General features: G+C 38.7%; 2 protein-coding genes across 2 annotated transcripts; one reads left to right on the forward strand and one right to left on the reverse strand.

The window, feature by feature from the left end:
* The first annotated feature begins 1,350 nt into the window (after positions 1-1,350).
* LOC101297000 (nuclear transcription factor Y subunit A-9-like) lies at positions 1,351-5,866 on the forward strand. Its single transcript, XM_004306490.1, has 8 exons — positions 1,351-1,494; positions 2,746-2,994; positions 3,895-4,010; positions 4,128-4,142; positions 4,242-4,313; positions 4,424-4,588; positions 4,980-5,407; positions 5,512-5,866. Exons 2-7 carry the CDS (start codon positions 2,757-2,759, stop codon positions 5,388-5,390), a joined length of 1,017 nt encoding a protein of 338 aa, XP_004306538.1. The 5' UTR covers positions 1,351-1,494; positions 2,746-2,756; the 3' UTR covers positions 5,391-5,407; positions 5,512-5,866.
* A 1,178-nt stretch (positions 5,867-7,044) lies between these two features.
* Positions 7,045-13,037, reverse strand: LOC101297288 (carotenoid 9,10(9',10')-cleavage dioxygenase 1-like). The gene is made up of 14 exons (XM_004306491.1): positions 12,712-13,037; positions 12,556-12,626; positions 12,420-12,434; positions 12,106-12,217; positions 11,902-12,001; positions 11,538-11,600; positions 11,147-11,257; positions 10,891-11,075; positions 10,183-10,321; positions 8,835-8,952; positions 8,654-8,755; positions 8,008-8,259; positions 7,545-7,656; positions 7,045-7,377 (listed from the first exon to the last, which is right to left on the reverse strand). Exons 1-14 carry the CDS (start codon positions 12,973-12,975, stop codon positions 7,348-7,350), a joined length of 1,674 nt encoding a protein of 557 aa, XP_004306539.1. The 5' UTR covers positions 12,976-13,037; the 3' UTR covers positions 7,045-7,347.
* Between the last annotated feature and the right edge of the window lie 9,449 nt (positions 13,038-22,486).

Consider the following 22,486-nt stretch of genomic DNA (forward strand, 5'->3'; position numbering starts at 1 on the left):
TCGGCTTTGAATTGAGATTGGAGGCAATCGAGTTGGGTTTTGGTGGATTCGACTTTGGAATTGAGCTGGGTTTGTTGGGAATTGAGTTCGGGTCTCGATTGGGTCATCGGAAGTCGCCGGTGATCTTCTACGGTGATGGACATCGGTTATAGTTTTTTTTTCTTTCTCAGTTAAACTCTGTTTGCACGTGTTAGCACACGCGCCGTTGGTGATCCTCACTCTGTGGAAGAAATAATTTCCGACCAAAACGATGTAACAGAGAATTTTGGTCTCGAAGAAGCAAAAGCTCAAGAAATAGTGAATGTTCCAATGCTGCTGCCAAGTGTTGCCGCCTCCACCCTCGAACCCTACTAACACGTGGGTTCCCGATACTCTTGCGGGTATTTTGTCTGCTACCGCGGGTTTGTTGGAGTATTATTATAAGCCGACGGCACCAGCGCAATGTGGGCCCTCCGAAAAGGCGGGTCAGCTGACACGTTGTTGCATCTGGTTTCACGTTTGGCTGAAGCTAGATTTGGATTGGAAAGAATTAGTTAAATAATAAAATTAACTGTGCTTTTACCTACCTTGACTAGTGTTTCGGAACCTCGTCCCAAACCAAATGGGGTTATTTGTCCTAGTTGTCATTTTCTTCTTTTCTTTTGGAGAAAATACTTTGGTCATTTTTTTTTTGAAGGGAATGTTTTGGTCAATTTAGAGGTACTAGTGTGCTTTTACTGGTTAGTTCATTTTTTGTAATTGGAAATTTTCACTGTGTCAGCCCGTGTGCTACCTGTAAATATGACAGAAATTACCTAATAATCTTAGTTATTACTTTGTTGATTTTTTATCAACATACTATCTTGCATGTTATCGAATGTCTTTATTTATTGGCTAAAAGAGTGATGATTAGAGTTTACAGTTATGTGAAACGTCTATTTGCTGACTATAGATATTTACATCTGAGTTCAAACTTGACACATTTTAGACATAATACTGAAGAATAATAATTTTTATTTATAAATGATTACGAAATACAATACTCTTACAGTCACACGGTTGTTAGTGCTGAAAATTGACATATTAAGATTAGCGTTAAACCCATTTATAACCGTTGTTTTTTTAAAGTCTCGATACATGTTCTATGCTTTACTGTTAATCGATTATTTTCTATCTTTTACTAGTAAAATGAAAATTAACTTTTTCCTTTCGTATTTTCACACAGCAATTTGGTAAGATCGTCCGTCCAAAGCCTCCCCATTTTCCAAAGTAAACCTGTTGAAATTAAATAGTAATATATTTAAATTTATTTCTCTACATGCGTCACCCTCCACTGTCTCTCTTAAGGTTGCAGAGAGAGAGAGAGAGAGAGAGAGAGAGAGGAGGAGAGGGGAGAAAAAAGAGTGAGAGGGACGCAGAGAGAGCTTGAGGAGTAGAGAAGAGAGAGAGAATGAGTCCAACCTCCACGACTTCGATTCCCTAAACACCTCAGCTTCCCCCAGTTTCAATCCCACTGTAAGACTTCTATTCAATTTTCAAACTTCAAATTGCATGCTTCAATTTTTCCATTTTTTCACCGAGAAAACCTTCTTTGGTTACTCAGAAAACTCGAGAATTAATAACGAAGATGAATAAACTCGAGCTTTGGGTTTGGAATAGTGAAAATGGCGCCCAGAATTTTCCAGCTTTCTGGGTGTTGAAATATTTAGGTACCCAGAAGGAATTGATTTATGAAAATTTAGCCTGGATTGGAAAGATTGATTTTTTTACAGGAATTATCAAGTTTGAATTTTTATAATCCATTTGAAGCTGTGAATAGTGAATTTTCATTCATGTCGGAATTGTGTGATCCAATGGTGTTTTATTAATTTAGTCTATTTTTGAGGTTGGTTTTGGATTGTTTCTATTGGATCATTCTCTGGAGGTGGCAGCTAATTGAACTGTTTGTGGTGTTAGTTGGACGGCAGCTGTGGATGATTTGCAGAGTAGATAATAGTGGGATTATTCTTTAGATGCTTCTTATCATTCTTATCAGATTGATTAGTCTTGTCCTCAACCTACTTTGGAGATTCTGAGAGAGCTAGGGATGTAGCATCTTTTCCCTTTGGGATAGAATAGCCATGCTTGTTGTAGTGGGTATTTTGTCTTCCCTGTTTGTAGAGAGATGACTTTAAGAATTTTTGATATCCTTGACATTATCATAATTTGCTGTAGAATGATGGTAACTGGAAATGTTGGCTCATCAGAAAATTGTGAACAACAGAGATGTCCCAAATAACTTTGCGTAATATAACAATTCTACTGTGATTACCTATATCCTTTCTGATTAAATTTTTATTTAGCTTTTGGAGATTCAAGTTTGTTATCTGTGATCGAATACATGGTGCTTGATTAAAGAGTGAACACTATATGAGTTTTAATACTTGCTTGTTGGCTACATCTCCATTGATTACCTAAACTGCATCAGTATACTTTTCTATTTTCTTTGTGAATTTGCAAAATAGTGTCTGTATTTCTTCTCAAGGTCAAGCCAGCCATTTGCAATATAATTATTTGTTTTGTTTTTATTTTAGTTCTGGTCTCCTTACATGTAATTACTGGTTACTTTTATGGTAGGTATAATTGCTTGAATGTGCTTTGGTAGACTTGATTCTTGTAGGTTTCTCTGTGATTCATTTCTATACAATGTTGACCAGCATTATCTCTATGTTTCAATTCTCTTGTTCTTTTATTGTATGCTGAAACCCATGTTAATATTCTGCCCAGGAAAGTGGTGAATGATGCCAGCCAAATCTAAAGATGAAGATCCAAAATTAAAACCAGGAGTCCAGATTGTTTTGCAATCAACTATACAACCTTGGTGGCATGGAGTGGGAAATAGTTTTTCTTTTGGTGAAAGTGCTGTAGCATCATCTTTGGCAGAACGTGGTAACAGTGTTGTGATGAATGGAGCTATGCAGTCACATTCAAGCAACTTCAACAAAGATGTACAGACTACAATAGGATCACAGTCTGGTACTTGCTCTTAGAATTATCATTTGCCCTGGAAAATGTCATGTTTCATATAACAAGCAAAATGGGAGATTTTATATATACATAATAATTTCACTAGTAAGTTATTTACTCTATGAAACAATGGCATTGTTCTCTAATTTTGTTTCTTTTGTGTGAATGAAGCACAAAATGCATTATTGATTTTAAGTAATGATAGATATCATTTAATATGAGAAACAAGGGATAGATGAAGTTTTTATTTATATTTATATTTTATATTTATTAATTTTTGTATGATTAAGATAGTGCTTAAGAACTGGATTGACTAGAACTTGATACATTTAAGATTAACATCAGTGGAAGGGGCAAAAGAATAAAAGATTTAGGCATTACTCAGACACTTGTTGTTGGTTGTTACAGTATTTTTCACTACTGATTCTTTTACAAGTGAATTTGCTTGATATCAGGTCCCTTTGCTGGAAACCAATTTAGTACTAAAGATAAAAGAAGGAGAAAGTTGATAATTTCACCAATTTTAGTGGCTCTATACTCTACTTGTTTCTGCTAGGAAATGTGTAAGTTGACCTCTCCAGCCACTCTGGTTTCTAGGGCTACCATGCAGAAATGGAAATTATATAATTAAATCTATGATATTTCTGTAGTCTAAGACACGAGCTTTATATGAATATTGTCATAGGTTGCCAAACGGTTTACACGTCAAATCCAGTAATTTATCTACTTGAGGGAACATTCCTGGTTTCTCTATATGCTTCTTAAAATGTTATCAGAACTATATATGGAATATGTCTACTACGTATCTTCCGTACAACATGTCCAGCATTATATCTTTTTTTTTGTTCAATATGACCACGCTCAGTCACCCATATACATATTTGAGTTATTGCAAGTATCTTTTTTCAGATGGGAATAGTGGACGTGAAAACCAACAAATGAAAAGCACTTCATCTGCATCGGCTGCTAAATTGGGTGAACATCTTGATGCCAATTCACAAATGGAACTTGTTGGCCACTCAATTGTAAGTAATCTCTCTCTCTCTCTCTCTCTCTCATTTTATGTGCACACAAAGATATGAGATAAATGGGAACCTAGAACTGACATGTGAGGAACTTAAATTCACATCCATGCTCTACAGGCACAGAAATTTCTGGTGGGAAAACGTCTGGTGTTCAATTTATAGTTCTGGACTTGGAATTGCTTTTATTGGGTTATGCAAAGAAGGTTTACTAGTTTCCATTAAATAATGCAGGTTTTGACATCATATCCATATCCAGATCCACAATACGGAGGGATGTTGACTCATTATGGGCCACGAGCTATGGTATGCAAACTGCAGTAGTATATTGCCTCAATGAAGTACACCTTCTAGCTTTTATTGCATTCAGAATTTTTTTGAATTGTTTTTATTTATTGTTCCATTAAATAATGCAGGTGCCCCCTCAATTCTATGGCTTGCACCATGGCAGAATGCCCTTGCCTCTTGAAATGGAAGAGGAACCTGTTTATGTAAATGCCAAGCAGTACCATGGTATTTTGAGACGAAGACAGTCACGTGCCAAAGCTGAGCTAGAAAGGAAGCTTATAAAAGTTAGGAAGGTAAGTTAATGATTTAGGTCTCTTCTTCCTCTTTACTCAAGTAGCACATATAGGCACAGTGATCAAGTATAACTAATTTTTTTTTTTTTTTTTTTTTTCCGAGTCGTGGAGTAAACTTTAACAAAAATCTAAGGGAGTAAACTTTAACAGTAGCCTGATTGCTGCTGATTACCCCTTTGCTGTTAATGTTATTATGGCTTTGACAATGTTTATATATCCCACATGATTCCCTTTTTTTACAGATCTTCATACACTTATACATATATAAATGAAGACGCAACTGTTGAAGGCGTGTTATAACTATTGGATTTTAGCTAATTAAATGTTAGTTGCTATTAGTCTATTACCATAAGTGGTTGTGCTATATATAATTATGTTTTCTATTTGGCAGCCATATCTTCACGAATCTCGTCACCAGCATGCCTTGAGGAGAGCAAGGGGTTGTGGAGGCCGTTTCCTCAATACAAAGAAGCAAGATGGCAGTGATGCAAATTCCTCATTAGAAAAATCCATTAATTTGGATGCAAACTTTTCACCGAAATCTGCCAAATCTGGTTTTGAGTGCTTTCCCAATGATAGTAATGGAAATTTTGTTTCCTCCAATGTCCAGCAAGAAGGATCAGGTTCATGGTTCAGGACACTCAATAACCACACACTCACCCATGGTAATGGCAATGGCCATGGCCCCTCATCGGCATATCGTACAACATTTGGTAACGGTACGAAAGGTGTTTTCCTTGGTGAACAGAAGGAAACAATGCAGGTGAATGGATCCTCACATGGGGCCATTCACAGTAAATGACAAAATTTCCCTATAAGGTTGTGGTACCTCTGGGCGATGGATATGAATTTTTTATATCAAACCATAAGATTATATATATTGTTGATGATATCTCTCTTATAGGGTCTTGCCTATCTTGCAGGTGTTGCTGAAGGTGTGCACTTTCCAGCTTGGAAAAACCCTTCTTGTGCAATGTCTAAATCAGGCAATTCATTCTTGGCTTTGGTTACTTTGTAATTATTGGGATGATACGCCAGGAGATAGGTGATGGACTCCATGCTGTCTTCAGTCATGAACCGCTTCCACTCGCCCCCTGTTGTACAACACGCAGTAAAACAAGTAGCTGTTTGGAACTTTAAAAAATAGTTGTGCGTAGTAGATTTGAAACAGTGTGGTTTTTCTTTTCTGTAAGTGTGTTTAGAATTTCTGTTTTGAGGCAATGAGAACTTACTGTGTACCTACTTGAATAGTTTCTCTATACTACCTCTCACAATTTGGAGTTCATTTCATCCATGTGATGGTCTCTAGATTTTGACTGTTGGACCTGCTACTTCCCATTGTGGAAGGCAGTTTATGTGGAAATTGTAATGGGAACTTGGCCGATTGTACACTCTCTCAGCTTGATTTCAAGGTCGGAATTTGGTGAACCCTATTTTGGGTTTGAAGGTCTGATTAAAAATTAAAAATTGTTAGGTTGGGGATACTGCTGAGATTGTTGGCTTGTAAAATCATGTTAATAAGATCGTTGTCACTCGAGTGATTTTTCCCAACTTGAGGTTCTAACAAAGAAGTCATCATTGATTGTATCCAAAAAAGAAGTCATTATTGAAGCAGTACTGTTGGCCTGTTGGGCATACTGCTGAGATTGTTGTTACTAAGATTGTTTGAAACTGCAGTTCGTATTGAACCATTCAGAGCTTCCACAATCGAAGCTTCCAAATTGCTAGCCCATCAAAGCTCAGTTTGGCAAATAACTGGAAGAAAATCCGAGGAAGATAGAGACAAATTTGGTAGAGAAATTTGGGTTACAGATGAATGGTTCAGGGGCCATTGTAAGAAGACACCCTGGAAGCTATTGGTTCCTGGGATTGGAGGTGTGTTCTCGGTCTCTTCTGCTTGGAATGCGTTCAGAACTGTTCAGCACACGACTTTCCAAAGACATGGGTTTGGTTCATAGTTGATATCCCATGTAGTAGTGTAGACTTGGAGAGATTGATCAGTGTTGACTTGGTGTGAGGATAGTTTAGACAACACCATAGGAATTAGAATAACAAATCAAGAAGACAGAAGAAAAGAGAGCTGGTGTGCCAATCTTGGTTACTTCAGCTTGCACCCCCTTTCTACTAAAAGATCGGAGATGATCTAGATTAGTGTTGGAAGGTGAGTTGACTGGACTCTACTGGTCTTTTCACCGTAGAACTATATAGTATATACCATAAAACAGGAGTCGTCTAAGGGAGGTTGGGTGGTGTTTCCTTTAATGGAGGCCATGCCATGCTCGACTAGAAGAACAAATTGGCTCCCCTGAAAATCCATAGCAAACCTTTTTCCTTCTGCAAGATGAATTGGGAGAATCTAAGTATTTCTGCTGCAAGCAGTGATAGTTCCACCGACAAGTAAGAACCAGAAGGCGTTTAATGTTCAATGGATGCTGCACAAAGAGATCTTCCAATGGATTTATAAGCTGACAATGAAAAATTTAGATGCTGAATCCGACAATTGAAGGAAAAGAGAAATGAACAAGGTATTAGCATAATAGCATTACGAGTGTAGGCGTATAGCCAATCCTGGATGTTCATCTCCTTCTCCACTTCAGAGTAGATTAATACAGCCGGATTTCTTTAGTTGATATATAATTACACTAAAAAGGTGTATATAAGAGTACATTATTGTGCAGAGACGTGACCATCTACGCAACATAGTCAATTTATACAGGGCTGCCATCGGAGGAATAAGGTTCTTTCAATGATTTGAACAATTATAAATTTGCTTGTTCTTGTAATTGCTCCTGTTCCAGTAACCATAAATCAAGATCAGAAGCATTATAAGAAAATGGTGTGGAAGTAGAAGAACGAAATATAAATGCCAAAAATAGGGTTAGAAAGTAGATAAGAAAGCAAACTAAATCGAATAATAATTGAGCAGCATCCTAGGAACATTTGAAGTGGCACTGACCTCTGTCACGAAGAAGGCATGGAACCCATATGGAACTCTATGGGGCAACTCAACAACTGCAACAGGATCATTGGACATTGTTTTTGCATCTAGTACATGTATTGCTGATTTTCTGCATGGTCAAAATTCAAGTTCAGATTGATTTGTACACTCCAGAAGATTAAACTAAACAAATGATAGTACAATATTCCAAAGAATTTTAACTATCAATTACAATGGAAACGAGCATAGGATTAACTTCATTTATTAGTATAACACAGAATTCATTTACAGACCATAAGATGCTTAATCAAAACAGATGTTACACAGTTATGATTTCATTCACATAAGCCAACACTTGTACTAAAATTAGGACAGATGTACAGTTTAGAACAAGACATATCGTGATAGCCTACTGATGATTAGCACATGACTAATATTGAAATTATTAAACTTAGTAAATGGTGTGAAAGATGAGTCATACCCAGTATTCTCATCATGTACAAAGAATATCAAGTAGCCATCATCTTCTTCTGAAGTAATGCCAGGAACACGAGGGACAAAAATAGCCTCAGAACCAAATCTACCAGGTCCCAGGTCATAAAGACCTTGAACGTTTCCTCCAACCACAATATTCGTTTTTCCAACCTCAGGTGCAGCATGCAGATCAAACTTTACTATCCCTGTCACCTTCGCAATGCTATCCAGTGTGGTTCCATAGACAAAGCGTTGCTTCCTGATTTCAAACTAGTTAATTAGTCAGAGTAGATGAACATCACGAATACTGCACTAGGCTAATATGATGACATACAGTACAAAATTTGAAGACAAGGTGACAGAACAGGGAAAGCCCAGAGAAGTAACAATGCTAATATGTTATTGTGTTCCAAATATTGAAAAGGCCAAGACTAAGTTCTTAGAAGTAGTCTATTTATGCAGGGACTCAGATAATATGAACAGAAGCACATAACCACCAGGGATTCCCGTTACCAAGAACTTATTTTCAGCTGATAAAGCAACGTGGTTTTTCAATATCTAGTTTTCTCCCTATAATGTCAGCTTTGCACATTCATGTATACTTGTGCACTTTTAGATCCAGAAATCTCCATGCAATGACAGGAGATGCATACCTTCCGGTGTAGCTCTCATTCACCCTGGGAAAATCTACAGCTGATTCTGATAATTTCTTCTGTGTTGCTAGACCGGTTTTTAAGTTGAATCTCATCTCATACCTGAAATTATTTAGAAGACTCAGATACAACATCATATGCAATGGTATTCACATTAACAACATAGGCCAAAGTTTCTTACAGCTCGTTTTTGAAGGTGTCAAGCTTTTTCTTGATAGGACCATTGACCATATCTAGATCGGGATTCTCAAGGCGACATGTGATTAAGACAACTTCGTCCTCTTCCTCCCAAGCATTAGCTATTGAAATAAGTCAGAGACATTGGTATCAGAATCTATAGAAGAACAAACCTTGGGCATAGCTTCACCATGATTCAAGGCCCATGAAAGATATATATTTATTGTAAGCCGAAAATTATCACGCACAAATATTATATATTCAAACAAAATCTTTTTTGGTATGGAGCATGAACAGAAAAAGAGATCCAGGGTCATTCATTTAAACACCTTGATCAGACAAAAGAAACCTCTAGCAAATTTAAAAGTTAGGGGAACCCTAAACGCCTGATGTATTTTATTTTATAAGATAGAAATGCGGAATGCCTGTATTCTTTTTTTTTTTTTTTTTTGAGCAGGTCTCACAATAATCAATATAATTCTGATAATATTTCCAAATAGATCAATTCTCATATGTCTATGACATAGAAAAACAACCAAAAAGTCAGAATCACAGATCATCTGCATGCCTGTATTCTAACAAAACTTTGTAGTCAAGGTTAGACCACATATGTAGAAAGAACAAGTTGGCAAAATGGTTGACAGAGTTATTAGAATATCTCTACTATAGTAGATGGAATAATTGAATACATAAACTTCTGTCCTGCATTTGATTCAAGACAGTGAAGAAGACCAGATTAACCTCAAGCAAAGGGAGGCCAAAACAACTCAATAATCCTTTTTTCCTTTTTTTGATACAAAACTCAGTAATCCTTAATAAGTACAGAATGTTTGCAATTCAGCTAGGGAAGTATGAAAGGAAGGGATATGAGGGGAATCTAGAAACTAGAAATACTAAATAGGAAAAATAAATGAAAACCAAAAAAAGTGTAAACACACTTTCATGCGTGGAAGCTACATCAGACTGATCAGAGTTAGAACTGATAGTTAGAGAGCTCCTTAAGGCTTGAGTACACAAAATAGTGGCTGGAAATAAAATTTCTTCTCCATGCAGCAACAATATACTCCATGCATATCCTCATTAAACAATTCAATGTTCGCAAAGAAAATATTACGAATCAAATGTTTACAGATTGAGCTTATTTCACATACAACATTCTTAGAACTGCCTCAAAAGTGGGATACCGAGTATGAATTGCAGAATTTAATGATGCTGGCTGAGTACCAGATTCACCAATTAAATTTTGTTGGCATGAAGTTGCTCTTAGTTATTCAAAAAGTTAGTTGAACAAGCATTGTTTAGTTCACACACACCGTCTCTTTCATCATCTTAGACAGGAAAGAAATGCGTACCATTATGGAAAATGAAACAATTTGGAAGCTCAAACCATCTGATCAGCAAATCATCCTTTGCATAACGTGGAAGGACACCAAAGCGAGCTTTTTTTGTCTCATCAAATGAGAATATCAGCTTGCCTTCCTTGACCATTTCCTGGAAAAATTAATTCAATAAAATGTTTGAATCTCGATAATGTGATTGCTTGATGTTGAAAAATGATTCTGAAGTCAAATTATTATTCCAAAAAGCTTCAGTATGAGAAAAGATTGGCGTATCATTGTATTTCATGCCAAAACAACATATTAAACACTCCCTCACCTGTGTTACCCAAAAAAAAACCCTCACATGTAAGTCACCTACTGACCATTAACCAGCTCCACACCCATATGTAGAAACCCAAAGAAATTCCAAAACTCTAGGGTCCTGGAATTACCATGTTAAGTAACGGCAATCCTAAATCTTCATAGGACTATGCAAGGAGCGCAGCAATGAGACCAAATTAAATAATGGCATACGTTTAATCATTTAAACATGAACGTGTTAAAATGGTCTCTCTCTCTCTCTCTCTCGTCCCTCCCCCTTCATTTTTCACTCCAGCCCCTCTTAATTTAACCAAGACTCTTTGAAGTTTGTTTTGTTAGGATGCATACTAAATTTTATTGATGCTTGATCATTTACATAATGGATGTTCCAGCACAATTCACTGATTGAGTCTTACATACCTTTGGTCTGAAGTACAAGGGGAGATCCATGAAAATTGCATAGTTCTCAGTAATGGCAAAATCATGCATCATGATAGGAGCCGGTACTGTTATTGGTACAGGATCATGCATGAAACCATCTTTTGAAACTACTCTGTACGTGATATATGGTGGATCATGCGAATAGCCAAATGTGAACATCTCACCTACATTAGGTACTCCATAAGTTACATGGGAATAGAGGCCAACTAAATATCTTTGATGAGAACGTGCTTACCAGTGAAAGGGTCAACCTTTGGATGAGCAGTGAAGGAATGCTTCAATCTCTTGTCATAATCCAACAAGCCAACTGTTTGCAGATCTCCATCTTCCAGAACTTTAAGAACATCTACATGATACGACAGACCCATAGAATTCAGTTCTACGGTAATAAACAAGTCAAAGTTTTAGCGGGGGAGTCCCTCAGATATACAAAACTATTTCCATTCAATCATTTATCTTTTTTCTTAATCATGAAATACGCAGTGGTGCACTTGAAGAAACATGAAAAACTTATTTCCCCCTAATAATGGGAAATATACAGAAAATCTTAACTACACAGCTTTCACCGATGCTAAGATCTATTGGAAATGAAAACTAGGAGCGAGAAACAGATGAGTTAGGCTTACAAGGTTTGTCTCCCTCTGAAAGAGCTAGAAGCCTCCCATGGTGGTATATGAGAGCTGTGTTACCTGGATGTGGGTAACTAACATTAGGTTTCACACATTCCTTCCTTTGACGAGATAAAACATGTTTCAAGTAAGGTATAATAATGCCAAAAAGAAAAAATTGTCGGGTACTCAAAAACTTCCAAAAGCAGACATGCCCATGAATGATGGAGTAAAAATCACAACTGCAAAAGAGGCATTAACCATAAAGCAGCCAGATGATGCATGGTAAATGTCTTTGGAATTGTACAGGTGTAGAATATACTAGTAAGCAGTCGTGAGCAGTGCATTTTGGAAAAATTATTTACTGTACTAGAGAACATACTTGTCCCATGTCCATATGAAAGATCTACTACTTTCAGTTTTGCTCTCAACTGCTGCATGTTAACCATGAGTAAACCAAAAAGCCCCTTAAGGTCTCCGATCTGAAAATGAGACAGTGACAAACATAAGACTTGGATCTTAACAACATCTGTTATGCAGATTTTAAGCTAGATTTCCAACTGCTCAAGTAGTTACACAGGTGTACCTTCATAAATTTGGCACCTCCAAAGTACTCTTCTTGCTTAAGACGCGATGTCTTTACATAGCGGGAAACATATGTTGCTTTCCCATCCTTGATACGCATACCATGAATCATACTGCAAAAATGTTAGAAAAATCATCCTTTTCCATCTTTTAGAGCATGGACATACTATCTTACAATGCACCTTATTAATAGAGCGTACTCCAAATAATCCCAACCAAACTTAATCAAGTCGCATTACTTATGTAACCAAGACATGGTTATCAAACAAGCTAATTTAGCATATAAATTCAGTAAGGAAGCAGGGAGTCACTCACCCATCTCCATCAAACCTGCAGAAAGAGAAAGCAACAAAGGACATGATCAGCACAAGACCCAAATCTCAAGTTTCAATCTACAAAAACTGAAATGGACCAAAAAAGAAGAAGAAAGATTTTGAGATGAAAAGAATACCAGTGATATCCAGCAACTGGAGCAAACTTGGGGTTGGGGCCAACCCTTACAAACTCACCATTCAAGCAATCCTGTCATTCCAAATATGGATGTCAATGGTAAATCAATGGCAAACCCAGAAAACTTACTCAATGAGTTAATGGAAGGAAGACTTACAGGAAGATGGCCGATGACATTGAGGTCCTTGGTGGGAGGCGTTTCCTCAATAACGGGAGCAAAGTTTCCGGCGAGATAATGGTGAGGCTGAGAAGAGTCGTACATCAACTTGACAATGAGCTTCTCAACCAAGTCCACCAGTTTGGATGTGAGCCCTTTGCTCGGCTTCGGATTCGGCACCACTATGCCGTCGTTGCTCATCAGCTTCTGGTTCACGTCATCATGGTCATCAGTGACGTGAGGTTTCTCGACCACCTGTGCCATCAGAACTGCTGTTTCTCTAGCCAAGCAGATGACACTCCTCTTGGTTTGGCTCTTGTTCTTGTGTTTGTGAACCATGTAGTGTCGTGCGGTGGGTGCCTTTATCTTCGGAAGTGATACTCGCACTTCTCTTATTACTAACTCCGCCCCGCTATTTATTTTATAATTGTTTTTATATATGTTGTTGTTACGTGATGTCTCCCATATGCCCTTGCTGCCACCCAACTTCATCGGATGCAGCGAACTTGGTACCGGGAAACGGCTGCCGGAATCTGTATCAGCAGTAGTTTCCGGAGGTTACAGACTGATGGTATTGTGATTACGGTAGAGCTTATTGGCTAGCTAGCGTCCTCGTTCCGCGGCATGCATGCATGTCGTGTAAAATCTCCATTAGAGTCGGGTTGTAACGGAGGATGTAGTTTTGGTTGGATGTACTTTCTGTAATGTGCATCTTTCACTCGATCGTTGTGTACTGAAATCCCAGGGGAGAAAGAAATCAATAACCGATGATGGTGTATATATTGGTGTTGCCGGATGAAATGTGTATATATACTAAGAAATCAGTAGGACATAATGGGAAATATATATGAAAACTTGCATGGGAAACTCAGAAATAGAGGCTGCAAACAAGAGGAGGCTTTGCCTCATAGTGCAGACCAGTTAGTGCCAAATGTTGTTATTCTTAGAAACCCCAATCCCCTGCTCTCTATCGATATCTCTCCCAAACTTTGGTATTTTCAACAAAGAAACAAACCTTGCAATATAATGTGGCCATCCATCTCAAACATTAGAACATAGAGATCGATCGAGAAGAGAAACTAAAGAGCATGCGTATGGCTTATCTTTCAGGCTAAGTAGCTAGCTTTGTATTAGAACAAGAAAAGTAGCATGGACATGCAGTTTCCTTTGATTTTCTTTCATCTTACCCTAAACGATATCTGATTACCATTCTCTCTCTCTCTCTCTCTCTCTACCCCAACCCCCCCCCCCCAAAAAAAACCACCGATGTGATCGAAACATCAAAGTTAGGGGGAGGATTGTTAATACCTTTGGGGAAAGATGGAAAGAATCTCCGGTGGTGATACTAGCGAACCACCGGTGGGACTAGGCCGGAGAAGAATATATAGCACGAGAGAATTGGTTCTGTAGAGGATATATATAGTTGGTGCAACTCAAGGGTAAATTGGAGATTCGACATATTAGAAAGAATATAAAGAGCCGAACGGGAAGTGCAGCTAATGAAAAGAGGGAGTGCCCTTGTTGATTGGAAATGGGAGTGACACGTTTTTGTTTGGGATCACATATATAACAAACTAGTCATGGATCACATATAATTAAGCTAGATAGATCCCGTTTGTATCAAACTGTGAAGATGCCTCTCCGTTACAAAACAACATCTAGCTAGCAGCGACGTCATGCAACCTCACCGGCCTACGCTGGTTGTGGAAGGTGCCATGACTGCAGACCATCCCGGAGCGCCGATTGAAGGTTTGTTCTGCCCTTTGTCACCTACATGCACCACCCAAGTTCAATTAATTAGAACCATGTTAATTTCCAATGATCTAAACCGATCAGATATTTAGGAATAGATCCAGGAAATCATTAAGTAATGACAATGAACTAATTGCCTAGCTAGGGAGCTAGCCATATATCACTGTAAGGTAATACATCAAAGTAATAAAGAGGTGCAGCCATGGATTTTTTTGTTTTTTGTTTTGAAAGGATCCATATGGATTATCTTCGTAGGAAGTGTTTGACGTGTTTTTAACACCTTCGATTCCTGGTCCTGGTGAACTGTCGCTGAGCGCCTGAGCTTTGCTGATATGTCTATGCCCGTCCTAATTAACCTTCTCCATATGACTACTGCTAGCCTGGACTCCAAGCAGCTTAAGGAGAACTATGCATTGATGGTTCAGTTCGATCAAAATAGGTCCGCTACGTACAGCATGTCGTTGGTTCTGTTATTTGTAATATTGCTGATGGAAAATTGGAAATCCTCTAAGATTAGGTCATCATTAGAGTGTACGTACTTGGAGCATAAGGAAATGAAACGAGTATTTATATCATCAGGGCCCTTCCAATGAGGGATCCCTTTTTTTGACATATATGAGGGATGGGGGATTACACCAACTTTTCGATCACAAAATCACATCTCCACCGTTCAATATGTAGTTCTATATGAGTAGATCACTTCTGCAAATTTTCAGAAATTTTGGTGATCGTTAAAGCATTCAAAACTACGATTTATAATTATAAGCATGAACGGTTCAGGTTTAGCAGATTTGGTTCGTTCATTGATTTAATCTTGTTTGACACCTTAACGATCACCAAATTGGCTGAAAATTTGCAGAATTGATCTATATACAAGGACCAAGGTAGAGATTCAAAAATATAATCGAAAAGTTGGTGTAATCCCCCATCCCTCATATATGTCAAAAAAAGGGATCCCTCATTGGAAGGGTCCTATTTATATCATATTCTAAAAGAACGTAAAATTGGTGAGAGATGGGGAATGGAGGTGAGGAGGTCTGATGTCACGTAGAGATCAGAAGTAAAGCTATAAGGTAGTTCATCACAAACTAAGTTTTCTGCGCGCGCCCATCCCTCTAGCCACGGCAAATTCATATCTGATGGCATTTGGAAATGACTTGCTTCTTATTCGTGTTCACCATCCCCGGCAAACTCGTTAGCATACGCAAATGCCATTCACCTATTCGTGCTAACTTCATCGATCCCCAACCATAATTATTCTTCACCACTCAAACAAACACATATATGTCTCGTCTCTCTACATGCATCATGCTTATGCTAGCTTATGGTTTCGTCTACTTAATCATGTCCATAAGGACTTGAACAACATAGCTAGTGTATATATCAGTGTTAGTGATCATCGTGGTGGATTGTTTAGTAGGGGGACTAGTAAAGGGGAGAATGACACCTATACAAGTTATTTGACCAAATCCAATGTGTGCCTCTTTTTATGAAAGGTCCAATGTGCCTTTTTCTAGTGTTGGTTAGAGAGTAGAGACCTCTCCATATTGCTCCTAATGCTCTTTCCGTTCATGTATACCCTGACATTCTCTTATTTTACGACATCGATGTTTAAATTTAATAACATTGTTAATTTTTCATCTTTAAGTGAATGAAATTTACTCTAAAGTGTTTTTTTTTTTATAATAAAGAGCCGATGCGGCTGCCCTCAAACCTTCGTTAATGAAACCGTCGAATACAAATGGGGGACATGAAGCCTAAACCCCTGATTACAAAGATCCGAAATAATATTAGGAACCTCTACAACATACATGTATTCAAACAAGCACCAACTAACAAAGTGTACTACTCTAATAGCCTAGACCCCTGATTACAAATACCCAAAATAATATCGAGAATCTCTACAACATACATGTATTCAAACAAACACCAACTAGCAAAGAGTATTACTCAAATGACGACTTTATTTGTTTTGTCACAGCGATGATATAATGGAAAGATTAGTAGACATGTACCATGATTACATATCCTAATGTCTAATAATGAAGCTTTCCTATTATGTTGCCGTCGGAGAATAAACCCGACGATACTTAGTCTCATTCTACCACTAGAAGGTTGCGACCATTTGACCAAGCAAAAGATGCATTGCCTACCTAGAGTAAATAAGGCACACAAGATGCATAGATCGGCACAAGGCCCTTCGCTCCTTATCATATAGTAATAGGGAATTATTAGCGGAACAAAACCGCTTAGTACAAGAATTAAAATGCAATAAAGCAATAATAAAGCAAAAACATGCATAAAAAGAAAAGAGTAATGGCCCAAGACCCAAGCTTAAGGGAGACCCAAAAATTGGGCCCAACCCTAAACCCAAGTCTCAACCCAGTAAAGAAGAAAGACCATAGTTTCCAGCCCGGCCCGACCCAAACCAATTCCAACCATCGATCACCGGCAGCGCTAGCCAACCATCTGCTCCGCTCCACCCGCTTCGTCGAACTATGACCATGCATCCTTCGTCGTCATGACTCCGCCCGGCCACACCACCATCCAAGATCAGCCCCAACTTCATACCTCAGATAAAATCCAAACCACGATGGTAGATTAGACCCAATCTAGGTAGAAGCCACATCGACAGTGTTGCCAAACAAACCTAAGTCGTCGTCAAGTTCCATCTCAGCAGCCTCCACGCTCTCCCCCATTGCCCACTCTGCCGGCAAGTCCAGATGGAATCCGATCGAATCCCAAGCTTCGCTCTGGTCTCCTCATCCCTCTTCTCCAGCCTAGCCACTGTAACTCCCCGATCTACCAAGGAGGCGTCGACCGAGGACCCGATGATAAGAACTTGTCCGACGATGGCGAAAGAGCTCGCCGCCGGATATGACGGGGGGCTCTGCTTTGTCACTCTTAGCGGTGGTAGAGTTTTGGCTCTCGCGCTGCTCTGAAAAAGATACTTCGATATCTTAAGATAGGGTCTCTCTAAAGTGTTTAGCGTATGAGAGATTACACCGGATACAACTTTCTTAATTAAAAACCCATAATGCAAAATGTTCCCAAGTCTCCTTTGCCATACACAAAATTGTTAACTAATATAATTTATATGAAAACATGCCTAACCATATGTAGCGTAAAATGTGGTGTAATTTGTCTGAGAATTGAGTTTTTCTATGAAAGGATGACAGTCACCCTAGGTTCTTGGCGACGGCTCGGTAGAGACACCTCTTTTCATCATTCCAAGCTTCAATTTTCATGTTTACTTTGTGGTGTTGTTGGGTTCCCTCGGCCTTCTTCGATTGAGTTGGGTTTTAGCGGCGGCCCAAACAATTGGGATAGAGGAGATACGACTTCTCCTTCTCTTTTTGGTGACACTATGGGCGACAAATCCATCTGCTTTAGGGTTGTGGTTCACAACAACAACAACAGTGGTGTTGAACCTGTGGTAAGAGCGGCACGTGGTGATGGTCGTGGGTTTGGTTGTGGTGATGGTCATGGGTTCGGTTGGGGGGTTGGATATAGGTCTCTAGAGGACGATGATGTTAGGTATGTGGCAGTGGTGGTTGCCCATGTTGGACTTGCTAATGGTGATGACACTCGTGCTTTGGGCAGCATCGATGTTGGCTAAGTCTGTGCGGGTTCTTATATCCCGATTGTGCTTCTAGATGTAGGAGTTGATTATCATGCCTGCAACGACGGTCGCTGGATAAGGGAAACCTTCATGGTGGTTGGCGACAGTCTAATGTTAGGGGTGATCACTGGGTGCCCTTAGCAAATTTGATTAGTCTTAGGCCTTTACTACGTTGGGGATGAATCGAGGCCTCTTGGTTGTTTAGTTTGGATTGCAAAGGTAATTTTCTATGGTTTGGCTTTTTATTTTTAACTTTGTATTTTATTGATTCATAATGGATGGGGTGTGGTGACCTCTATCCTTTTTTTGGGTAAAGATGTCGCCGATTAGTCCTCTTGTTGGCTTGTCGTTGTTTATTTGAATTTCATGGGAATTTTCATGGGTTTCATAGCTGGAAATGATAGTTGTACTTAGGTAATGGTTCTTTTGTTAGCCCCACTAGATGCATCATTATTTGTATTTACGTCTGGTCAATACAAGGGTCGATCTCTTTGTTAAAAAAACATACAGTATGTAGCGTAGTTAGATGCATACGCGTTTATGTTATTCTAATGTAAACCAACAATCTAAAGCAATGTACATTAATTAGAGAGCCAAAACCTAGCTCCTCTTGAGTCTAAAACAGTGAACCAAAACCATCATCCCAAGCTCCCTTGTTCGGTAGTGGCATTGTCTGGTGGTGGCCCTAGCTGGTTTTGCGCCGACTGGGTTGCCACAAACAAGTAGCATACTCTTTGGTCAAAGGGGTGTAGTTTAGCTTAAAGTTCATGGTAGATTTCGACCCATGTGGGTTTTTTTATTTTGTATTTTATTTCATTTTATTTTTCTAGATCGTGCTCGGAGACAAGGGACCCATGAACACCGAGTTGAGGCGATGAGGTTGGGACTAGGTGCATCAGAATCTGCATCCATCTTTTTTCTTGGCGATAGTGATTGTGTGGGAGCTCCAAATTTGCTACAAGTTTAGAATGACAGTGATGTTGTGTTTTTTTTTGGGGTCATAGTGACGTTGGAGCTTAATTTCTTTGCGATGGTGTATGGGCGACAACGATACACGACGACAAATGGCATCAAGGCACGACGATGTCAGCATTCATGGTAGTGAAGCTATGCATGACGGGCTAGTGGTGTGCGTTCATCTTGTCTGCATTACTAAAGGAAAATGGGCTAGATTAACTGATTTTATGCTTAGGGTTAAAATAGATCCTTTTTAGGATAGGGTATTGTTTGTGCATTCTATTTCTCTAGTTTTCTAGCGTAGTAGTTGGGTTGGAATCGGCAAACTTGAATCTTGTTCCTATAGCTCGATGGTTAATGATTCGATCTTGAAGCACCACAATTGAGCGCTTAGGTGACAGATCTTTTAACTATAGTATCTTATTATAGAAATATTTTTTTATCTCTGCTATGCACTTGTTGACGTGAGCCGAATTTTACAATATAGTGGTGCTTTAAAATTTCTTTTGGGGGCACATAACGCGCTTGAGAAACTAATCTCTCCAAAAAGGCAGAGGCTCGGAGCTGAGAATTCAAAACCCTAGGTTTTAGTTGCAGGTGTCTGTGAGATCCAAATGCTGGGTTCCTCAATCGACACTTCAACTTGGTTAGAAGCTCGGTTGAGATCAACGTCTTCCATCTTTGTGGTGAGTTTGTCAAGGTCTGACGGGTGTTGTATACTTAGGCTCGCTTGGATTTAGAGTAGTACATATATGCTTAGTAAAGGTAGGACTTGCTTTTGGCTCGGGGGTGGCAATTTCAGTTTCGAGAAGCGTCTCTGTTAATTTGCTAGGCAGTGTGTGCTAAAAAGGTAGATCCGGTCTGGATTTTGGGTGTTGTTCTATGACGGTGGTGGTCTTGTATGGGCAGTTCGCCAGGCGTTTCAGATGGTGGCTGGGGTCTTTCTGCTAGGCAAGCCGCTTGATAAATTTCGGCTGTGGCTGGCTTCTATGGGCTTCTCTGATGCTTTTCGAATCTGTATATAGCAGGGAGGAAGAAGGGTTTTGGGCTTTTGGACCTCAATTTCTTTAGGTTGTAGTTTTGCGGCTCAATGGGTTGGGCCTTTGGCTTCTCTTTTTCTCTGTCTTATTTGGGTCGGACCGATGTCTGGACTTTCGGGAGTAGCACTTCTAGTCTATACTACTTCTAGGACAAAGCTATTTTGTTTGTCAGCTAAGTGGAAACGTATACCAATAGGTATTAGGCATCATACTTATCGAGACGATTGAATTGCCCTACAGTTGTATAGGACTAACCTTCCAACCCACGCAACGCGCATGTTAAAGATTAGTTCTCTTTTATACAATTTTTTTCAGAGGTGATTATCTGGTTCCCTTGATTTTTGCTAATCGTAAATAAATACATTTCTCAGTCTGTTCTTCCCACAATACCCATATTCCCACGTCTGTTCCACATCTACACGTGATCAAACTTTTTCTGTCTTGTATTATTCTTTTACTACAATATTCCTCTTGTTTGTTTTTGGAATTGGCCAATAGAGTGACAGTTTCAACAGTTCACGATTTGGTGAATTTCCTGAACGCTTGATTTTATTATAGTAGAGATTAAAAGTTATTTTCCTGATTTGCATTTTAGTTTTCATGTCCTCTTTTTTGGACATAGTTTCAATGTTGTTTTCTAATTCGTAGTTTTTAGTTTTGATTAAAGGTACTCTGTTTTGTGTTTAAGTGGTATGTAGTCCTCAGATTACTTATATATTGACCGTTATGGTTATTATGATTTTGATCAATAAAATTTTTTCTGATTACTATAAAAAAATTCCCCTTATGGGCTCTTGTAAGATGTCATTTTCGCCTACGTCTATCAGTCATATATGTTCGTATCTTCCAAAAAAGTACCTCAGTTGGATAACAACGGGTAATGATCGATCAATTAGAAATTAACAACCGATCCAAAACAACAAAGTTATATCATATTCTCACAATTTTCTCAATCGTAATCTAATCTATCTATGAAAGGAACCCGAGTAAAGTTTGATCATTAAACAAAAGAGATAGAGAACTTAAACTAATAAACAGAATAATGGTCTCCAACAAAGTAAACTAGTCTCTGAATACCACGCATTTACAGAAGTGCCTAAACTTTTAGCTTCCGCCTACTATATCATCATTAAGTTGAAGATTAGTGCACCGTGCATCTCGGAAATGGGTTCAAACTTTTTCAAGGAGACGCCAGTTATGGCACTCAAATTTGGAATTAGTTAGGTTTCCAAAGTCTACCATTGTATTAGCAGATCGAGGTTAATCGCATTCATATTACTCGAACGCATGCATGTCAACGAGAGTTTCAAAACTGCCATGAGTGAGAATATACCTATTAGTTTCGCAAGTACCAAATTATACCTAACAAAACTGTATTTGTTACATAAGATGAAAACAAAAGGTCCAAAAGAGAAGAACAAATGACCACATATCCATGCCATTTCCATTGTAGCAACTACATAATATGTAGCACGTATTTTCCATTACTTGCATAACTTATTGGATGGACATGCTCTAACAAACTTTAAAGTTCTAGAAATTTCCCCGTTGTAGATCAAATTTGATCTCGATCTTTCTGTTATTATTATTATTTTTTTAGAATGACCAATGAATTTTTCTTTTTTTTAAAAAAAAAACTTTTTATTAAATAACTCACACACCCTACATATGTCAATGAAGTTTGAACTCATTACGTCAAAGTTGTTAGTTAATCACCTTAACCAACCACGTCACGGCTCACCGACATCAATGAATTTTTCTCTTTGCAACCTGGCAATTGAGAAATGAAAATTCTCAAAAAATGTATGTGTCAAAAGTTTACATGCACGCAATAACCGTTTCATATATATATGTAGCATCATTGGAGACGTATATCATAATCAAGATATAATTTGGTTTACATGCATATATAGTGAAGAAAAATGTTTGTAGATAATCCGAAGCCGAAGTTAATTAGTTATTGAGTTCTTGCAAATCCTGTTCATAGCTAGGAATAAATAATATAAATATAGAGGATCAAAAGCGGACGTCCGCACTCAGCTTAAAGTGCGGACGTCCGTCTGTTCTCCACCCTCCCGCGTTGGCGATGGCGCGCCTTCACCCCAGAAGACTCCAGCAGCGTCCCCGACCGTTTTCCCTCCCCGACGAGTCCGTTTTTTTCCAATTTTCCGATGAGATCGACTTTGTTTGAAGTTTTGGGTGATCTTGCCGGAAAACTGGAAAAGAACGGACTCGCCAGGGAGAGAAAGTGGTAGGGGACGCTACTGGAGTCTTCTGGGGTGGAGGTGCGCCGTCGCCGACGCCAGAGGGTGGAGAACGGACAGACGTCCACACTTTAAGGCCGGTGCAGACGTCCGCTCCTGATCCGGCCTACATATATATATATATATATATATATATATAC

Source organism: Fragaria vesca, linkage group LG7 (genome assembly GCF_000184155.1).
Source record: "Fragaria vesca subsp. vesca linkage group LG7, FraVesHawaii_1.0, whole genome shotgun sequence".
In the NCBI taxonomy this organism is placed as follows: Eukaryota; Viridiplantae; Streptophyta; class Magnoliopsida; order Rosales; family Rosaceae; genus Fragaria; species Fragaria vesca.

Bases quoted from the DNA above. Each gene is read 5' to 3' on its own strand.
- LOC101297000 (XM_004306490.1), top strand. From the start codon at position 2,757: ATGATGCCAGCCAAATCTAAAGATGAAGATCCAAAATTAAAACCAGGA. The intron at 2,995-3,894 runs GTACTTGCTCTT...ATCTTTTTTCAG, and splicing joins TACAATAGGATCACAGTCTG to ATGGGAATAGTGGACGTGAA. The intron at 4,314-4,423 runs GTATGCAAACTG...TAAATAATGCAG, and splicing joins ATTATGGGCCACGAGCTATG to GTGCCCCCTCAATTCTATGG.
- LOC101297288 (XM_004306491.1), bottom strand. From the start codon at position 12,975: ATGGCACAGGTGGTCGAGAAACCTCACGTCACTGATGACCATGATGAC. The intron at 11,601-11,901 runs GTATGTTCTCTA...ACCCACATCCAG, and splicing joins TTCATATGGACATGGGACAA to GTAACACAGCTCTCATATAC. The intron at 11,076-11,146 runs GTAAGCACGTTC...TACCTAATGTAG, and splicing joins AAAGGTTGACCCTTTCACTG to GTGAGATGTTCACATTTGGC.